The sequence below is a fragment of the Anolis sagrei genome, chromosome 2 (genome assembly GCF_037176765.1).
Source record: "Anolis sagrei isolate rAnoSag1 chromosome 2, rAnoSag1.mat, whole genome shotgun sequence".
NCBI classification, from domain to species: domain Eukaryota; kingdom Metazoa; phylum Chordata; class Lepidosauria; order Squamata; family Dactyloidae; genus Anolis; species Anolis sagrei.
Window position 1 is genome coordinate 178,606,777 of NC_090022.1, and position 17,162 is coordinate 178,623,938.

At 42.6% G+C, this 17,162-nt stretch overlaps 1 protein-coding gene across 2 annotated transcripts in view; it reads right to left on the minus strand.

The window, feature by feature from the left end:
• The window catches only part of OTUD5 (OTU deubiquitinase 5), a 56,751-nt gene extending 40,479 nt beyond the window's left edge, over positions 1-16,272 (minus strand). Inside the window, exon 1 of one of the 2 annotated variants that reach the window (XM_060763135.2) lies at positions 15,082-16,272. In XM_060763135.2, coding sequence (XP_060619118.2) covers positions 15,082-15,678 — 597 coding nt within the window. In that variant the 5' untranslated portion in view covers positions 15,679-16,272. The remainder of the gene's footprint in view (positions 1-15,081) is intronic. The other variant, XM_060763134.2, reaches the window with a different exon arrangement.
• Positions 16,273-17,162: the final 890 nt, after the last annotated feature.

Sequence of the window (17,162 nt, forward strand, 5' to 3'; positions counted from 1 at the left end):
CTGAACAAGCTGTGCTCTGACACCACAAGATGCAGAGCTAACCTTAAGAAATGGAGCTATACAGTGGAGTACACGACATGCGAATGCGGAGAAGAGCAAACCACAGACCACCTACTACAATGCAACCTGAGCACTGCCACATGCACAATGGAGGACTTTCTCACAGCGACACCAGAGGCACTCCAAATGGCCAGCTTCTGGTCAAAGAACATTTAGCACGATGCCAACTTCTTTTTTAAACTTTGTGTTTCTAAATGCATCTTAACTATACCCTCAACTCGCTTCTGATACGATAAATAAAATTATTTTTTAAAATACTATTATTTATTATTTATTTATTAACTGCATTTCTATACCACTTTTCTCACCCCTAGGAGGACTCAAAAGCGGTTTACAACATATTATATGACAAATTCAATGCCTCACATATATACAAAAATATCACATAACCAAATCAATAACACATAACTGTAGAAAATAACCATTAAAACTATAAAAACATCAAGCATAGACCTAAGTGTGAAACATATTATTGCTGCAATTAACAATGTAGACTCCTTCTCTTCTCCCCCAACTCTCTCTCCATAGCATTTCAGCCCTTCTTTTTATACCCTCTCTGCTCCCCCTCCCCATCCCATCAGACTCAAAGTTATTTAGGTACAGATTGAATACAAAATGGGGAGGGTAAAAAAAAAAACACATCATGGGCCTTCTTAGGGGTAGAAGTTCCATAAAAAGTTTCATTTTATTATAAGCATTGTGCTTATAATATAATATAATATATTGTATATACATATAATATTGATAATATTATAATGTAATACAATATACTACTACTAATAAAATGCTATTATAATTATATATTTTATATTTATTTATTTTATTTATTATTTATTTATTTCGCGCATTTCTACCTTGCCCTTCTCAATCCCCGAGGGGGAACTCAGGGCGGCATACAAAAGGCACAATTCGATGCCAACACAAACAATAAATTAAAAACATATATCAACAGCAATTATAAAACAATTAAAACAATCAATTATACATCACAATCAATAAAACCAATCTAATGTAATATTAATTATATTAAATGTAATATTACTAATAATATTACAGTATAATGTTATAGTACAATGTAATATATAATATTAATAGTGTGCTATGATAATAATATAATATATTGTATTTACTTTTTACTTGTAAGCCGCTCTGAGTCCCCTTCGGGGTGAGAAGGGTGGCATATAAATGTCGTAAATAAAATAAAATAAAAATAAATAAATACCAATTTTGGTAGAAGTTCCATTCCAATCAATGTATCCAGAAGATGATATCCCAGTGGATTCCTTCCAGCTGTTTTTAGATGAGCTCAGAACTTGACAAAACTTCAGAAGAAAACCCTGCTCTTTTGATTAAGTCTGAAGTATTTGTGCTGCCATCTTCTGGGCAGCAGAGAGAACACAGCTTTGTAGGTTACCATGGTTTCCTCAAGTTTATGGATTGCCTAAATAGTTTTTACCCTTCACTGTCCTCACATCGCAAGTCCTACACTTAACTTGAAGAGCTGTAATGAAGAGAAACATAACTATGCACACTTAAGGACACAGAAAAGGAACATACATAATCTCTTTTTCTCCCCCAACCCCAATTCTATCAACTATGTTGTAAAGCAAGAAACGGGATATATAGCCTCCCAGGTGTGGGATTGCAACTCTCATCATTCTTTGCCATTGGCTGATGAGAGCTGTGGTGTGACACCAGCAGGAGGACTCCATTCCAGATATTTCTAGCTTGCAACTCCCATGTAACAACAGAATCTTGGATGTTAGGATCACTTAACAACATCTCAAAAACAAAGACAAAGGAGCAGGCGTCCTCAAACTGCGGCCCTCCAGCTGTTTGGGCCTCCAACTCCCAGAAGACCTAATAAGCTTGTTCAATTGTCATAAATTCTGGGAGATGAAGGCCCAAACAGCTGGAGGGCCGCAGTTTGAGGATGCCTGGTCTTAGAGAAACACAGTACTTTTTGTAGGAGCTTCACAGTCATGCTTGCTCCAACAATGTCCAAGATAATATGAAGCCATTAATAATTATAAATACAGATTGTGATTGGGAGCAGTGACTTCTTCAAGGCCTGTGATGGTACGGCTGTACCAGGAGCTCCAACTTTATTTTCTTTCTGTTATCTGTTTGCAGTCATAGGGCAGGCCTCCTGTCCATCATAATTAAGCTTTGGTTCCGCCCCTTGTTCAGGGCTCTGGGAGGGAAAGGAGCCATTTTTTGGACAGTCTCTCATAAGGAAGCTAAACTATAGGACGTAGACCAGCTCGTCCCATAGAAAAGCTTCTTTTCTCAAGACCATCCAGGGAAACAGAAACAGAAATTCCAGGGAAAAGGTCCCAAGGCTCTGGTTGAGAGCTCACAACCTCTCAGCCTCACAGCAATCAGAGGGAAAACAGCCCTGAAGCTTCAAAGAATTCTCTGAGGGAGGACAGCATTACAGATTCACGGAACTCCAGCTGAAATATCTTCAAGCCTCGGCTGGTTGGTCTACTCAATACCCAGACGCATTTGGAATCGGTAGTAGGACCCACACCGATGAGGCATAAATAGTAAACAGCCTGGGAGAGGTTAAAAAGGGTTTTTCCTACAGAGAAAGTTCAGTTAATCAAAGTCAGGTACCAGCCCATTGAGGACTAGACTAAGAAAGCCTTGAAGTGTTGTTTGAACCATTGAAGATTTGTTGTTTGTTCCATAATAAAGACTTTGTTGTATCATTAAAGACTCTAAAGACCATCACTTCAGAAAAATCCCTGAGAACCTCTCTTTGGGGCACCCCTGGCTTCCCGCTGGGCTTAAAGTATACATCCTATAGAAAAGTACAGCTGTTACAGGCCCAGCGCGCGACAGAACAAGGCGACTTAATGGTTTTATACCTGACCACTTAAAAACTCACAGCTCAGTATGTTAACTACTACAATAGCAGAAAAGGCCACACACACTCTTCAAACTATAGCAGGCAAGCTATAACTGAGCACACGTTTTGTAGAAACAAGTAAGCAGGTTCTGAGTAATCCTGTACCAAGAGCACAATCTTTGTTTCATTTGTGGGGCCCTTTCCCCTTTGGCTCAGCTTTCAGCATGACACTCATATGACACTCATGTCATATGTTTCTGTTCAATGGAATGAGCAGGTCATATGCACAAGTTTGGAGATCTGACAAATTGGCGTAAGCAATTTCACAACAGCTGTGTTGGTCTTACAGAAGAATGTGGCTACTCATTTGGTTCCAGAGAGAAAAGTACAGAAAGATACTGAAAGATGCAACCCAACAGGTTGCAGTTATGTGTTGCTATCCCACTTTCCCCACTACCCTCTCTAATGCTAAGTTAAGCAAGTTTGGCCACCAGACTGAAATGTGCTTTTTAAAAGTAAAAATGAGCCTAACTGTAAAGAAACCAAGTTCCTCTTTCCTCACAATTATGAGAATGAAAAGTCTATTTCTGAGAATTATATTAGAAAATATATTTTCCACTCTTCCCTGCCATCTAAAGCATAATTAGACATTGTAAAACTTTTGCAGAAGATGACAACTCTTGCAGGAGACAACTGCTGTGCTGTGGCTTCACAAAAATGCAGAAGACTGCATTGTCCTGGAGATTTAGAAAGTAGCATCTTGTATTAGGCCCTGTACTGAGATAAGAAGTCTTCAGGCATCAATGTTTATAGTCTACATAAAATGGACAAGGCAGGAACACCATGGCCCTGGTATTCTCTCTGGTGGTTTAAACCTTGTCTAGGAGGCCTAGCAAAATAAGGATGTGCAGAAGAAATGGTGATGGCTCAGACTTACGAAGAAAATGCAATTATCTCAAGATGTAGGAAGAGCCACCCCAGCTTTGTAAATAAGTTCAGAAAAGTTACTGGTTGCTGCAGGCTGGAAGACAAAGAGCTTACAAGGCTACTGCCCGAGATCCATTGTTTTCTGTGTTGAAAACACAGGAGGACTGGAGGACTCTATCCCTTGCCCACTAACCTGGAATTGGAATTCTGTCTTGCCTATGGCTACCAGGTTATCACTGAAAAACAAAGACAGTGATACCCCGAAAGAGACATAACCCCAAAGCCTTTAAAATATACATGTACAGATATATGGATATACAGTCTGACTAAGTCAGTGCCTACTGACACTTCACTTTGTGAGGATGGAGGCACTGTTCAGATGCCTTTCCCCTGGCTTTCTTAACAGCTTCTGCTTACTCGTGCTCTCTCAATCTCTTACACACACACACACACACACACATATATATATATTTACCCCCAGGGCACTCACAACCTTTGAAAGACCCCACTCGTTCACCAAATCAACTCCAGACCGCTTTAATAAGTAAGTCCATATTATTCCTGACCTTTGGAGAAAGACTAACACAACACAGCCAAGGAGGGAAGAAGAATTCCTCCATGTTTATTGTAGAACTTTTCTCGGAGAAGAACACAATCTTCTAACCAAATAACTTTCACAACTGTACCTTACCTACCTCGTCCACACCCACAAATTTTGGCTGTATCTTCATAAACAAAAAGATGCAGCAGTTCAATTTTAAACTGGGACTATTTAAGGACAAATGCCTACAGGATTATAGACTCCCGGGGTTATGACCTTCCTGTACAGATGATTCACTCCAATTACTTTCTTGTAGGTCAGTATGTTAATCACTTCCTTCAATTAGTAACAGCATTAATAATCCAGAGCAGCAATCCCATCAATTTCGGAGTCCATGTACGCCCAGCTATGGAGCCCAGGAATGGATGTACTCCATTTTTGAGATATGGCTGCTATCCCCTCCATGGGGTATTTTGGCAGAATCCAAGAAATGCTCACTTCAATAACGTAATCTCAGGGAAAATAAAGCCTGTATCTCACTGGATTAACTATAGGAAAAAAGAAGAAAAAGAAGGGCTACTTCATGTGCTACTTATTTCATGTACTGAAAGCTCCCTTAAAGTAGTAGCAACCTAGTCTGCATGGGGATTATGCGGAAGAGAGGTCTAAATGCTAATTTCCCTACCTACTGAAATGAGATGTGGCGAAGAGCATGTGTTGCGTACAATAGGAGAAACAGAAGCATCAGGCATCATGGGGCATCAGTCCTAGTCATATTTAATGACAGTAGACAACAAGGCCACCTCTATTGTGCAGCTCACAAACCACAAGCGCATTTGACTCTTAGGAGAAGGGGAAAAGACCAATTTTCCATCACTGCAGGGGATCTATAACACATTACACTAATAATAGCTGGCCCTACAAATTGACAAATTCTCCATACATGAATTCAACCAACCATAGCTTGAAAATATCTATGGGAAACATGGCAAAAGCAAACCTTGATTTTATTGTGTGTAAAGCACTAGGCTAATGTGTAAGCCATACATTGCTGTAGCTTCCACCACTTCACAGATTTTCGGGCTTTTTGTGGCACTCATTTCAGATGCCTGCCATTTTATAAAAGGGATGTCATTTTACTATACTATTATATATAATGGGATTTGAGCATCCGTGGATTTTAATATCCATGGGGAGGTCTTAGAACCAAACCACAGCGCATACTGCAGGCCCACTATATTTCATATTCAAAAATTAAATACGATTTACACTGAAATTCAACATTTATTGGCAAAAAATAAGAAAAAGAAAACAGACCTCAGACCTCATTACCTCTGAGGATGCTTGCCATAGATGCAGGCAAAACGTCAGGAGAAAAATTGCCTCCAGAACACGGCCATATAGCCCGGAAAAACCTACAACAACCCAAAAAGAAAACATTTTCCTTATCCTTAATAGAATGGAAGGACAGGGAGAGTAAAAAGTTTTCATTTGTTTTTAATTAAATGACATCACAGCCCATTGTGGGATGGCTCACCATACAGCTACTGATCCAAACACTTTAGTGCTTGCTAGCTATATGTCAATCACCTTATAAGCAGAGGTGGACTCTCTGCTTAAGTGGCATTTTATTTGCAACTACATACTTCCTTGGGCTGGTATGGCCTTGGCTAGAAACACTCCAAAAAATCCTGTGCAATTCTCAGATTGTACAAAAATATCTATTCCGTTCAATTTTAACAGCCTGGTGTGCTAGTGCGAATGTCTAACCTCAATGGTCCGAAATCAATGACACAGCACTGCACTTTCATCCTATACCCTTATTTCTTAACTACAATTTGCATTATCCCATTCCCTTGTCTTGTTTACAGTCTGGCCATGTCTCATGATAGTTGTCACCATAAGTGACTGGGCACTGTTCTGAGTTTTAAATTGTTGTTTTATATGCTATATGTTTTACTTTATTGTATTGTACTGTGTGTTTATTTTAGGCTCTGTTTTAGGCACTTTGTGCCATATGTAAGCCACTCCGAGCCCCTTCGGGGAGACGGAGGTGGGGGACAAGAGTAAAGTTGTTGTTGTTGTTGTTATCATCATCATCATCATCAAGTTATTAATGATGACCTTAGACCACAGTACATGCATATATTTTGGTATACACTCATCTTTTGGCCAGGCAAATTTCCACAATCCTCACCCAGCTCAACCAATGACCACAGTGACTGAGGGACAAGACATCTGGGTGCACATAATTCCAAAGAGTTAAGCTAGATGATTAGGACTCTCAGAAGATGGGTGGAGATGAGTTTATCGTAGCTGGTGGAAATGGAAAAATTTTCTACAAAGTGCTGCCTGCCCTCAAGACAGAGCCTGACTGAGTTCTATAGAGGTCAGAAAATATGCAATCACTTGAGCATCTATAAATAAACAAACAGCATATAAATATAAAAAGTGATATATTCAGTATTCTGTACCCATGGGTTCTCATTCATGGAGGCAACCAATGACTACTTGAAAATATAAAATAAAATTTCAAAGAGCAAATCATGATTTTTCCATGTGCTGTGCACTACATTGATGTGTGGGCAAAACTTGAGGTAGCCACTTTCCATTTCACATATCCTAAGGCTCTTTATGGAATCTGAGTCTGATATTTCATAGAAGGGAAACTATTTTAATACACCATTGTATGTAATAGAAACGTGAGTGTTCACGGATTTTGTTTCCACAGAGGGTCATAAAATCAAACCCAGGTGGATAGCAAGAGCCCACTGTATGTCATTCTAGGGACGAACAAAACATTTTCTTGGGCTAATGACAGCTGAAAGCCTCTTTGCCAAGCTGGTCATTTTGCACAAACATTTCTGAGATCCAGCACTGTTCTCAAACCACTGTTTGGTAGTTTAAAAGAGGCCAGAATTTCTCAACCTCATGGACAAACTAAGCTTTAGTGTCTTATTATAAACAGCCATGGCAAAAGGGGGAGGTACGTGTCCAAGTGCTTGGTGATGGTTTAGAATCTGTTTATTGTGAAACAAAAAAAAAATAAGCATAAAAATAAATAAAAATAACAAAATAAACATAAATAAACAATAAACCAACCACTTTTTCCTATGGATTCAATTTGTGATTACCACCCCCATGGTCACCAGCTTTTGTATGTTCTATTCCAACTTTGTTAACTAAATATTTATTTGCAACAATAAGTAGTCCAAGGGTGGGTACCATATGGCCCCGTAAAGCTTTTTGTCTATTTCTGCACTCCTTAGGCTTTTCATACCAGAAAACCAAATCAGTTGAAAAGGAAACTATAAGAAACAGTAACTGTACTATAAGAAACAGTAACTGTACTATAAAGTAAGGCACAGGATATTGCTTTGGTGTGTGTATGGGAGAAAGCCTTTCTCCCCCCACTACAAAAAAGAAAAAAAAACCAACAAAATTCTGGTCACTCGCAATTTTGATTTTAAAAAGTCCTGTTATTTTTGGAAGGACATTAGCCTATAGCAAATACTTGAGAATGGACACAAGGTGGTTATCCATCTCAGTCTAACTATATGCAGTGCTTCTTGAAATGGCTTTAACTACAGAGGTTAATGAGAGTCAAAGCCTTTTAGTGCCAAATGTGTCAATTTGCTTGGAGATACTGTAGCGGCTTGCAAGGGTGAAACCATTATCAAATGCTAGAGAAGTGAGATATTGAAGCTTCTGAAAAGAAATCAATTTCCAAACAAGGCCCCATAACTATGAGATTAGCTATAAAATACTAACATCACATGTTAGCCTGGGGATGGCTCTGAACCAAGGCCAGAGAATCTCAGCCTCTCTCTCTCCCTCTCCGACACACACGCACACATGTTGTTGCACATCTTTCCATGGCTCATAGTGGTTGTCAACATTTCAGCCACATGCCTGATAAGGCATCATGGCAACTAGAATCCAGCATGTAAACAATCACCACGTGGGTGGGGAAAAGGTGCCAAGATGGTCCAGCTAATAAGTTAACTGAATTACACTACAGCTTCAACTCCCTGTTAAGTGAACATTGATAATGCCTTTTCCTTTGACACTTTCTATGCCGTTATAAACAACTTATCCCCTCCAAGGGCAATATAAGCACTTAAAAACATAAATGTGTATTGTTTTCTCCTTAGAAATACAAATTCTGCAGCTCTTCTAAGCTGTTTGCTTTTTTGTCCAATCTCTACATTTAAGTCATGTTCTATCCACTGTATTTAATAAGGCTAAATCCACAGTGTAGCAATTAAAAATGGCTGCCTTGTCTTTTCTCTCTTAGTGGCAATCAAAACCATTTTTTCTGATGGTTCTGCATCTGGCATAATTTTTTTTCAACCATATAACATCTGGATATCACATAACTTCCAAAAAGAGCCTAGATGGTAGTGTTAGCTGTTCCAGCTCTGGTTACCCTTACTCATCACACTAATATCAGAATGAGACAAACTTCTGTTACTAGGTTAGGTTAGAGGAAATAAATGACTGGAAGATTTTAATGAAAATGCATTCTACTGTACTGAGTTTGTAACCTAAAATATGTTCCTAAAACTTCTACAACGCAGAGGATTTCTATGACAGGTGTGTAGATCTGGGAAATGTTTCCTGAGCAGAAAACATGAATGGTTATGTTGTGGAACCACCCTGATAGTACCACTCTGAAGCAACCTTTGAAACATATGTTAGCTTCATGAACATAACAGAGGATCTCCCTGCTCAAATGTTTTCTGATTCATCCGAAATATTTCCAATCCATCTCTTGCTTCTTGCAAGGTGAAAATCATAACTCTTTTCACACAGCAGTATTTTCACCTTTAAAAACCTACTATAGGATTTCCATTGAGAGGACTATAGGACTTCCATTGAGTGGACTAAGGTGATCTCAAGTAATTCAGTGAAATAGGGCTATCCAGAAACAAAATAGAAAGTATGTCCTTGAACATATGGAAATATCATGACTCTGAAAAAATGATGCAACCTTGCTATATAGAGAACAATAAAGTCTAAAGAGAAATTATCTGATAAGGTCAAAAAGAAGATGAGGGGAAAAGGAGATTCTAGCACTACTTCTAAGATGATTTATTTTACCACTGATTTCATTTTACTTTTCTAAATTTGCTGTAATAGGGGGATTTATTACTATTCTGCATGAGATAAATATTTATCTAACTCTGTATTGGGAAGGTCTCTCCATTTTACTAATACTGCACAATACTAGATTCAGCCTCCAATATTCCCAATTAAAGGAGTTCAGGAAGCTACAAAGGTCCAAAAGTATTTGCTTCATATATAAGCTGCCACTCAGAAGAATTCCAGGCTGGACAGGATAGCAATCCAGTCTCATATGCTCATTCACAGCAGGACAGCCAACCTGGTAAATACACATGGTTTGGACTACTATGCAAGCCCTGTTTACACAGCCAAACAGCATGGTTTATAGAAGCTGCAGTCCAAAACAGGGCCCACCATTGTCTACTCCTAGATGGTGGGGTGCGTCCTGTTACACTGTATGCCAAATCCAGACCTGATATTTAATCTATAGGGATTTTCACTCACCCTTTCACCATAAGGTGACACACTACTACACCCCCGTTGCTCTGAATATAATTATTTCCATTGCCCTTCTCTCAATACGACAGGTGTCCAACTCTTTTCTGGTCATACAAGTCAACTTCACGTTCTATGCAGGATGTATTTTTCTTCAGAATGAGGTCATCCAACATTACCTTCATTAGCCAGTTAGACAAACCAACAAAGAATCTTGTCCTTCACGCCTACTTCCTGTAGTGTTTTCCCTAAGTTGTTACAGTGGCACTGATTTATGCCAACCCTCCCAGAGTTTTCATTGGACTGAAACAAGATTTCCAATAGGTGCCTTTAATTTCTCTATTATACAGAAGCTTGACAATTATGCAAGCCTTTCTATCCAATTTTCTGCCACCACAATAAGCCTGATCCATTTTCTGTTTTCCAAGGGCGCCACAAAAAGTCAAATATAATGACAGTGCTTTGGCTGCAAGACTCTTGTTGCTCCTATATATTATTTCCTCTGGTAAAACTGAAAAATTATTGCAAAGCCAGTCCAGTTCTTTAAAGGAGAGAAGCTCCTCCAGTCATGTCCTCACACCTATGCCACATTTATTTCTAATAAACAAGCCAACTAACCAAACCTTCAGTGACAGGAATTTTGCCCCAATGAAGGCATCACATACACTAATAACCTCCAAATTCTGGTATTCTAAGTTTATTGGACCAAGTCCCAGCAGCCTCAACCTCTCTGGCCAATGGCAAGAGATTCTGGGAGCTAAAATCCAAAATACCTAGAGGAATAAAGTTTGGGGATCACTGACATAGATCCACTTTTGGAGATCACATGCCATAGGGCCTATTCGTGTATACAATATTATTCTGTGTTCCCAGGGCAAATGCATCTCCACTGGCCTGGATGCTGTGACAAAGCAACAGGAAGTGTATACCCGAGGAGAGTCTCTCCGGTAATTCTAATTTCTTATCTTAAACTAATATATGAAAGAGAAAGGTACTCAAGCAGAGGCTGTGTGGCCTTCTGTTAGGGTTTTTTATTATATTCAAACTAGGAGAAGAGAGATGCCACCTAAACATTAGGACAAACTTCCTGAGGATTTGCGGTGTTCTGCAGTGGAATATGCTGTCTCGGAGTGTGGTGTTGTCCCTTTTTCTGGAGGTTTTAAAACAGAGGATGGATGTTCATCTGTTAGGAGTGCTTTAACTGTATTTAAATTAGAAGAGAGATTCCACCTAAACATTAGAACAAGCTTCCTGACTATTAGAGCTGTTTCAGTAATGGAATATGCTGCATGAGTGTAATGTTGTCTCCTTTTCTGGAAATTTTTAAGCAAAGGATGGATGACCATCTGTTAGGAGTGCTTTGATTGTATTCAAACTAGGAGAAGTGAGGTTCCACCTAAACATGAGGAAGAGCTTCCTGATGGTAAGAGCAGCTTGGCAGTGGAATAAGCTGCCTGGGAATGTGGCAGAGTCTCCTTTGCTGGAGGTTTTGAAACAGAGTCGGATGGTCATCCAGGGGCCTTCCACACAGCCACATAACCCAGAATATGAAAGCAGATAATGCACAATATCTACTTTGAATTAGAATATCTAAGTCTACATTGCCAGACAATCCAGTGGATTGGATTTTACATAGCTGTCTGAAATGCTTTGTGTATTTCTGCATGGCAGAATGGGGTTGAGCTGGATGTCCACTGGGCTCTTCCAAATCTAAGGCTCTATTTATTCATTATTTATCCTATTTATAACCCATCTTTCTCTGCCCCAAAGGGGACTCAAGGCGGCTTACATATTACAATTATTCAATGGCTTGCAAAACATACAGACATTACATCAATTGAGTTAAAATTAATAGAAGTTAAACATTTTAAAATTACATTCAGTATTTAAATCATGTCATCCAAGGATCGTGGTCCAAGGCCGATTCCATAGTCATTGCACATAATCTGTATTACACTGCACTACTCTATGGCCCCTTCTACACTGCCATATAATCCAGATTACCAAATCAGATAATCCACATTATCTACTTTAAATTGGATTATCTGAGTCTTCACTGCCACTTAATCCAGTTCAAAAAAGTTTAGAAAGAAGAGTGTGAGTGTACATAATTTCACAAACTCAGGGCCCTTCTAAACAGGCCCTATATCCCAGGATCTGATCAAAGCTTTTGTTTGTCTCATATTATCTGGCAGTGCAGACTCATATAATTCAGTTTAAAGCAGAAAACCTGGGATTAGATCCTCGTATATAGGGCCTGTCTGGAAGGGCCCTCAGCCAGAGATTGGAAGATGCTGGGTAAATGTGGGGCCCTTCTACACAGCCATATAATCGAGAATATCAAGGCAGCTTATCCACAATATCTGCTTTGAACTGGAATAACTGAAGGCCCTTCTACACAGCCATATAACACAGAGTATCAAGGAAGATTATCCACAATATCTGCTTTGAACGGGGTTGAGTCCACACTGTCATATAACCCAGTTCAAAGCAGATAATATGGAGTTTTATACAGCTGGTTGAAAGGAGCCTACATCCACAGTGCCAGATAATCCAGTTCAAGTGGATTTTATACAACTGTGTGGAAGGGACCTTTCTGAAATGCTTTGTGTATTCCTGCATGGCGGTATGGGATTGGGCTAGATGTCCACTGGGGTCTCTTCCAAATCTAGGGCTCTATGGCCTAGGGCTTCCAAATCTAGGGCTCTATACAGTAGAGTCTCGCTAACATAAATGGGCCGGCAAAACATTGAACAAGCAAAAATGTTTGATAATAAAGAGACATTAAGAAAATGCCTATTAAATGTCAAATTATATTATGATTTTAGAAATTAAGCACCAAAACATCATGTTTTGCAACAAATTGTCAGAAAAAAAGTTCAATACACGCTATTACTGTATTTACAAATTTAGCACCAAAACATCACAGTGTATTAAAACAGCTGTGGATCCGGGCAGGAGGCGGACTGCGTTGGATAATACAGATAATAATACAGAACATTGGATAAGCGAAGGCTGAATAAGTGAAACTCTATTGTAGGCCAGATTATCCAAGAATATAATCCACAATATCTGCTTTGAACTGGATGATCTGAGTGCACACACTGCCATATAATCCAGTTCAATGTGGATTTTATATGGCAGTGTGGAAAGGGTCTGAGGGCCCTTCCACACAGAAAATCCCACAAAATCTGCTCTGAACAGGATTATGAGTGCACACTGTCATATAATCCAGTTCAATGTAAGCCTCATGTAAGCCGCCCCGAGGCTCCCTGGGGGAGATGGAGCGGGGTATAAATAAAGCATTATTATTATTATTATTATTATTATTATTATTATGTGGATTTTATGTGGCAATGTGGAAGGGGTTAAAGCAGAAAATCCCACAAAATCCGCTCTGAACAGGATTATGAGTGCACACCGCCATATAATCTAGTTCAACGTGGATTTTATATGGCAGCGTGGAAGGGGTCTGAGGGTCCTTCCACACAGACATATAACCCGGAATATTAAAGCAGAAAGTCCCACAAAATCTGCTCTGATCAGGGATTATGAGTCCACACTGCCATATAATCCCCCTAGAGGGCTCCGGCCCAGTTTACCTGTCCAAACATATCTCCTTCTATGTCCCACCTCGGAGTCTAAGATCTTTGGGGGAGGCCCTACTCTCGGCCTCGCCTCTATCACAAGTGAGGCTGGTAGGGACGAGGGACAGGGCCTTCTCAGTGGTGGCCCCTCGCCTGTGGAACTCACTCCCTGGCGAAATTAGGTCATGAACATCCCTCCTCTCCTTTAGAAGGAAGCTGAAAACATGGATATGGGACCAGGCCTTTGGGTAATCTGGCAGACTGACAAGGTAATGACGACCAGAATTTGGAAAGGACTATGGTAATGCTGAATGGACTTACGGATACGTTGGCCACTAGATTGGCTTTTTAGTTGTTTATTTATTTATTTTATTTACGACATTTATATGCTGCCCTTCTCACCCCGAAGGGGACTCAGAGCGGCTTACAAGGTATATATACATACAGTATATTATTAACATAGTACAATATAAGTTTTAAATATTGCTATATTGCACTATATCAATTATACTGTAATATTATTAGTAATATTACATGTAAGATCAGTGTTTCTCAACCTGGGGATCGCGAAGGTGTGTCAGAGGGGTCGCCAAAGACCATCAAAAAACACAGTATTTTCTGTTAGTCATGGGGGTTCTGTGTGAGAACTTTGGCCCAATTCTATCATTGGTGGGGTTCAGAACACTCCTTGATTGTAGGTCAATTATAAATCCCAGCAAGCACAGCTCCCAAATTTCAAAGTCTATTTTCCCCAAACCCCATCAGTTTTCACATTTGGGCATATTGAGTATCTGTGCCAAGTCTGGTCCAGATCCATCACTGTTTGAGCCCACAGTGCTCTCTACATGTAGGCGAACTACAACTCCCAAACTCAAGGTCAATGGCCACCAAACACTTCCAGTATTTTCTGTTTGTCATGGGAGTTCTGTGTGCCAACTTTGGTTCAATTCCATTGTTGGTGAGGTTCAGAATGCTCTTTGTTCGCAGGTTAACTGTAAATCCCAGCAACTACATCTCCCAAATGACAAAATCAATCCCCCCGCCAACCCCACCAGGGTTCAAATTTGGGCATACCAGGTATTTGTGCCAAATTTGCTCCTGTGAATGAAAGTACATCCTGCAGATCATTATTTACATGGCAATTCATAATGTTAGGGTTATGACTGGGGGTCACCACAACATGAGGAATTAAGGGGTCGCGGCATTGGGAAGGTTGAGAACCACTGTGTAAGATAAATATATAATTGTTATTGTATTAATTGAATGTTTTAACTATTGTGGTTATTGTTGCTATGTATTTTATCTGTTGAATTGTTGGCATCGAATTGTGCCGGTTGTAAGCCACAATGAGTCCCCCCTAGGGGGCTGAGAAAGGTGGGGTAGAAGTGAGCGAAAATAAATAAATAAATAGTTCAATGTGGATTTGATATGGCAGTGTGGAAGGGCCCTTAGCCTGGTGGGGCCACTAATCTCATTTGACAGGGCAGGGAGGGCGCAAGGCCCCACTCCTTCTCTTTGCAGGCACTGAGCCCCATCTCCTGAGGCGGTACCTGCTCCACGGTGGCCGGGTCCATGCTTTCGATGCGAGCGGCGGCCGTTTCGTACTCGTCCTCGCTGTTGTAGCCAGCGCCGGCCTCGTCCTGCTCGGGGCTGTTGCCTCCGCCGCCGCCTCCTCCAGGCCCCGAGGGTCCCCCAAGGCCTCCTGCGGGCCCGCCGCGCCGCCGCCTCTTGCTGTGTCCAGGCCCCGAGCAGCAGCCCCCGCCTCCACCGCCTCGCGACTCGGCCACGCCGGGATCCAACAGGCCCGAGCCGTCCCCGCCGCCTCCACCACAGGGCCCCACGCCGGGGTTGGGCGGCGGCGGCGAGCCAGCGGCGGGGGGCAGCCCCCAACGAGGCGGCGGGGGTGGCGGCGAGGCTCGCGGCCTAGCTCCGCCGCGCTCCCCGGGCCCGCCGACGCCTCCGCCGCCGACGCCTACGCCGCTGGGGCCTCGAGGGTGGGAGTCCGCGCCGGAGCAGCCCCGCGGGTCCGGGCCCCCGACGCCGCCGGGTCCCCCAGGACCGCCCTGGCCGCCCCCTCGGGAGCCCGGCTGGTCCCTGTCTCCGTCGCCGGCGGCCGGGCAGGCCTTCTTCTTGGGCAGGATCGTCATGGCAACCGAGGGAGGGGGCAAGCAGAGGAGTCCCGAGCCGCGCGTGAGGGGCACAAGTCCCCGGATGGAGAGGCTAAGCAGTGACAGTTAACCCAAAGGCACTGGGGATGCAGGAGGAGGGGGTGAGGAAGGAAGGAAGGAAGGAAGTACCCGTATGGAAGGGAGTTTGGGGATTCCGGAGGAGAGGGGCGAAAGAGGCCCTCTCCCCTCCGCTGGGATGGAGAGCGGGGACCCGGATGGAGAGGCCCGGGACCCGGATGGAGGGCCCGCTGAGGAACCACTTCTTTGAGGAAGGGAAGGAATGCCCGGATGGCAGGCCCAATCACAACCGCATCGCGCCCCCCGCCAGGCGGGTCAAAAGAGGAAGCGGGCCCCGTCAGCCCCCAAGAGGCGCCGCTGTCCCTGCCGGACTTGCTTCCGCCAACTCTCGCCGCCACCGCCGCCGCCTCGTTCTTCCCTCACGACAGCTTTTCGGGCCTTGCGCGGCGTCCCGGCGGCGGCGGCGCCTACTACTCCACAGCTCCGGCCTAGTGTCAACATCAACACAGCCGGCCTCTGACCCCGGCGAACTCCACTTCCGTTTCCACGCCCCCCTTCCTCCTTAGCGACGGGGGAGGGCCCTGGCAACGGCGCCGCTCTCAAAGGCTGCTGCACGTGACTCCACGCTCAGTGGCTGAGCGGAGACGGAAGCCCCTCGCCGAGTGGCCAGCGGCGCTTGTCACTCAGGCGAGGCCCCGCCTCTTTTCTACATTCCCTCCTGCCACCCGATGCCATTGAAGGCAAGCGGCGGATTAGCATGCCGAAAGGGGCCTGGGAAGTGGATTCGAGGAGAGACGCTTCTCTGGTTTATGATTGGCTAATAGCGGAGGGCTGTTTCCGATTGGGTGAAAGCAATCCCTGGCGTTGATAGGCTGAGAGGCAGGTTCTTCGGGCTCCCTTCTGTACAGCCTCCCTCTGGTTTGAGGGCAAGCATTCAGATGCGGAGTGATTTGTTCTGCTCCACAAGGATTCTTGGGCAAATTTGGGGCCTTCAGGTGTTTTGGACTCCAATTCCCACAATTCCTCACAGTCTCAGCCTCTTTCCTTTCCCCCCTCTCCCAATTAAGGAAAAGGCCGCTTTTAAAAATCTATATTCTTCTCTCTTAATTTTTTAGCTAATATGTTATATGTAATATTTTTTATCTAATATGTTATATCTAGAAATAGTTTTCTAAGATCTACAGAGACACTCGCTGGAACACCTCAGCAAGCAAGAGTCCAAAAGTGGCAGGCTCAAACCCAGAACCTCAACCAATGGCTTTTTTTTTATCGTGTCATCGGCAACCATTGTATTACAATTCTAACAGAGCAAAACAAACACACAGATTAAAAAGAAAAAGGGGGGAAAAAAACACAGATTTTGCAAATTTGGTAGTTGATTAAATGTCCTTTGACCAGTATCTGGCCACTTGGAGTGCTTCCGGTGTTGCTGCAAGAAGGTCCTC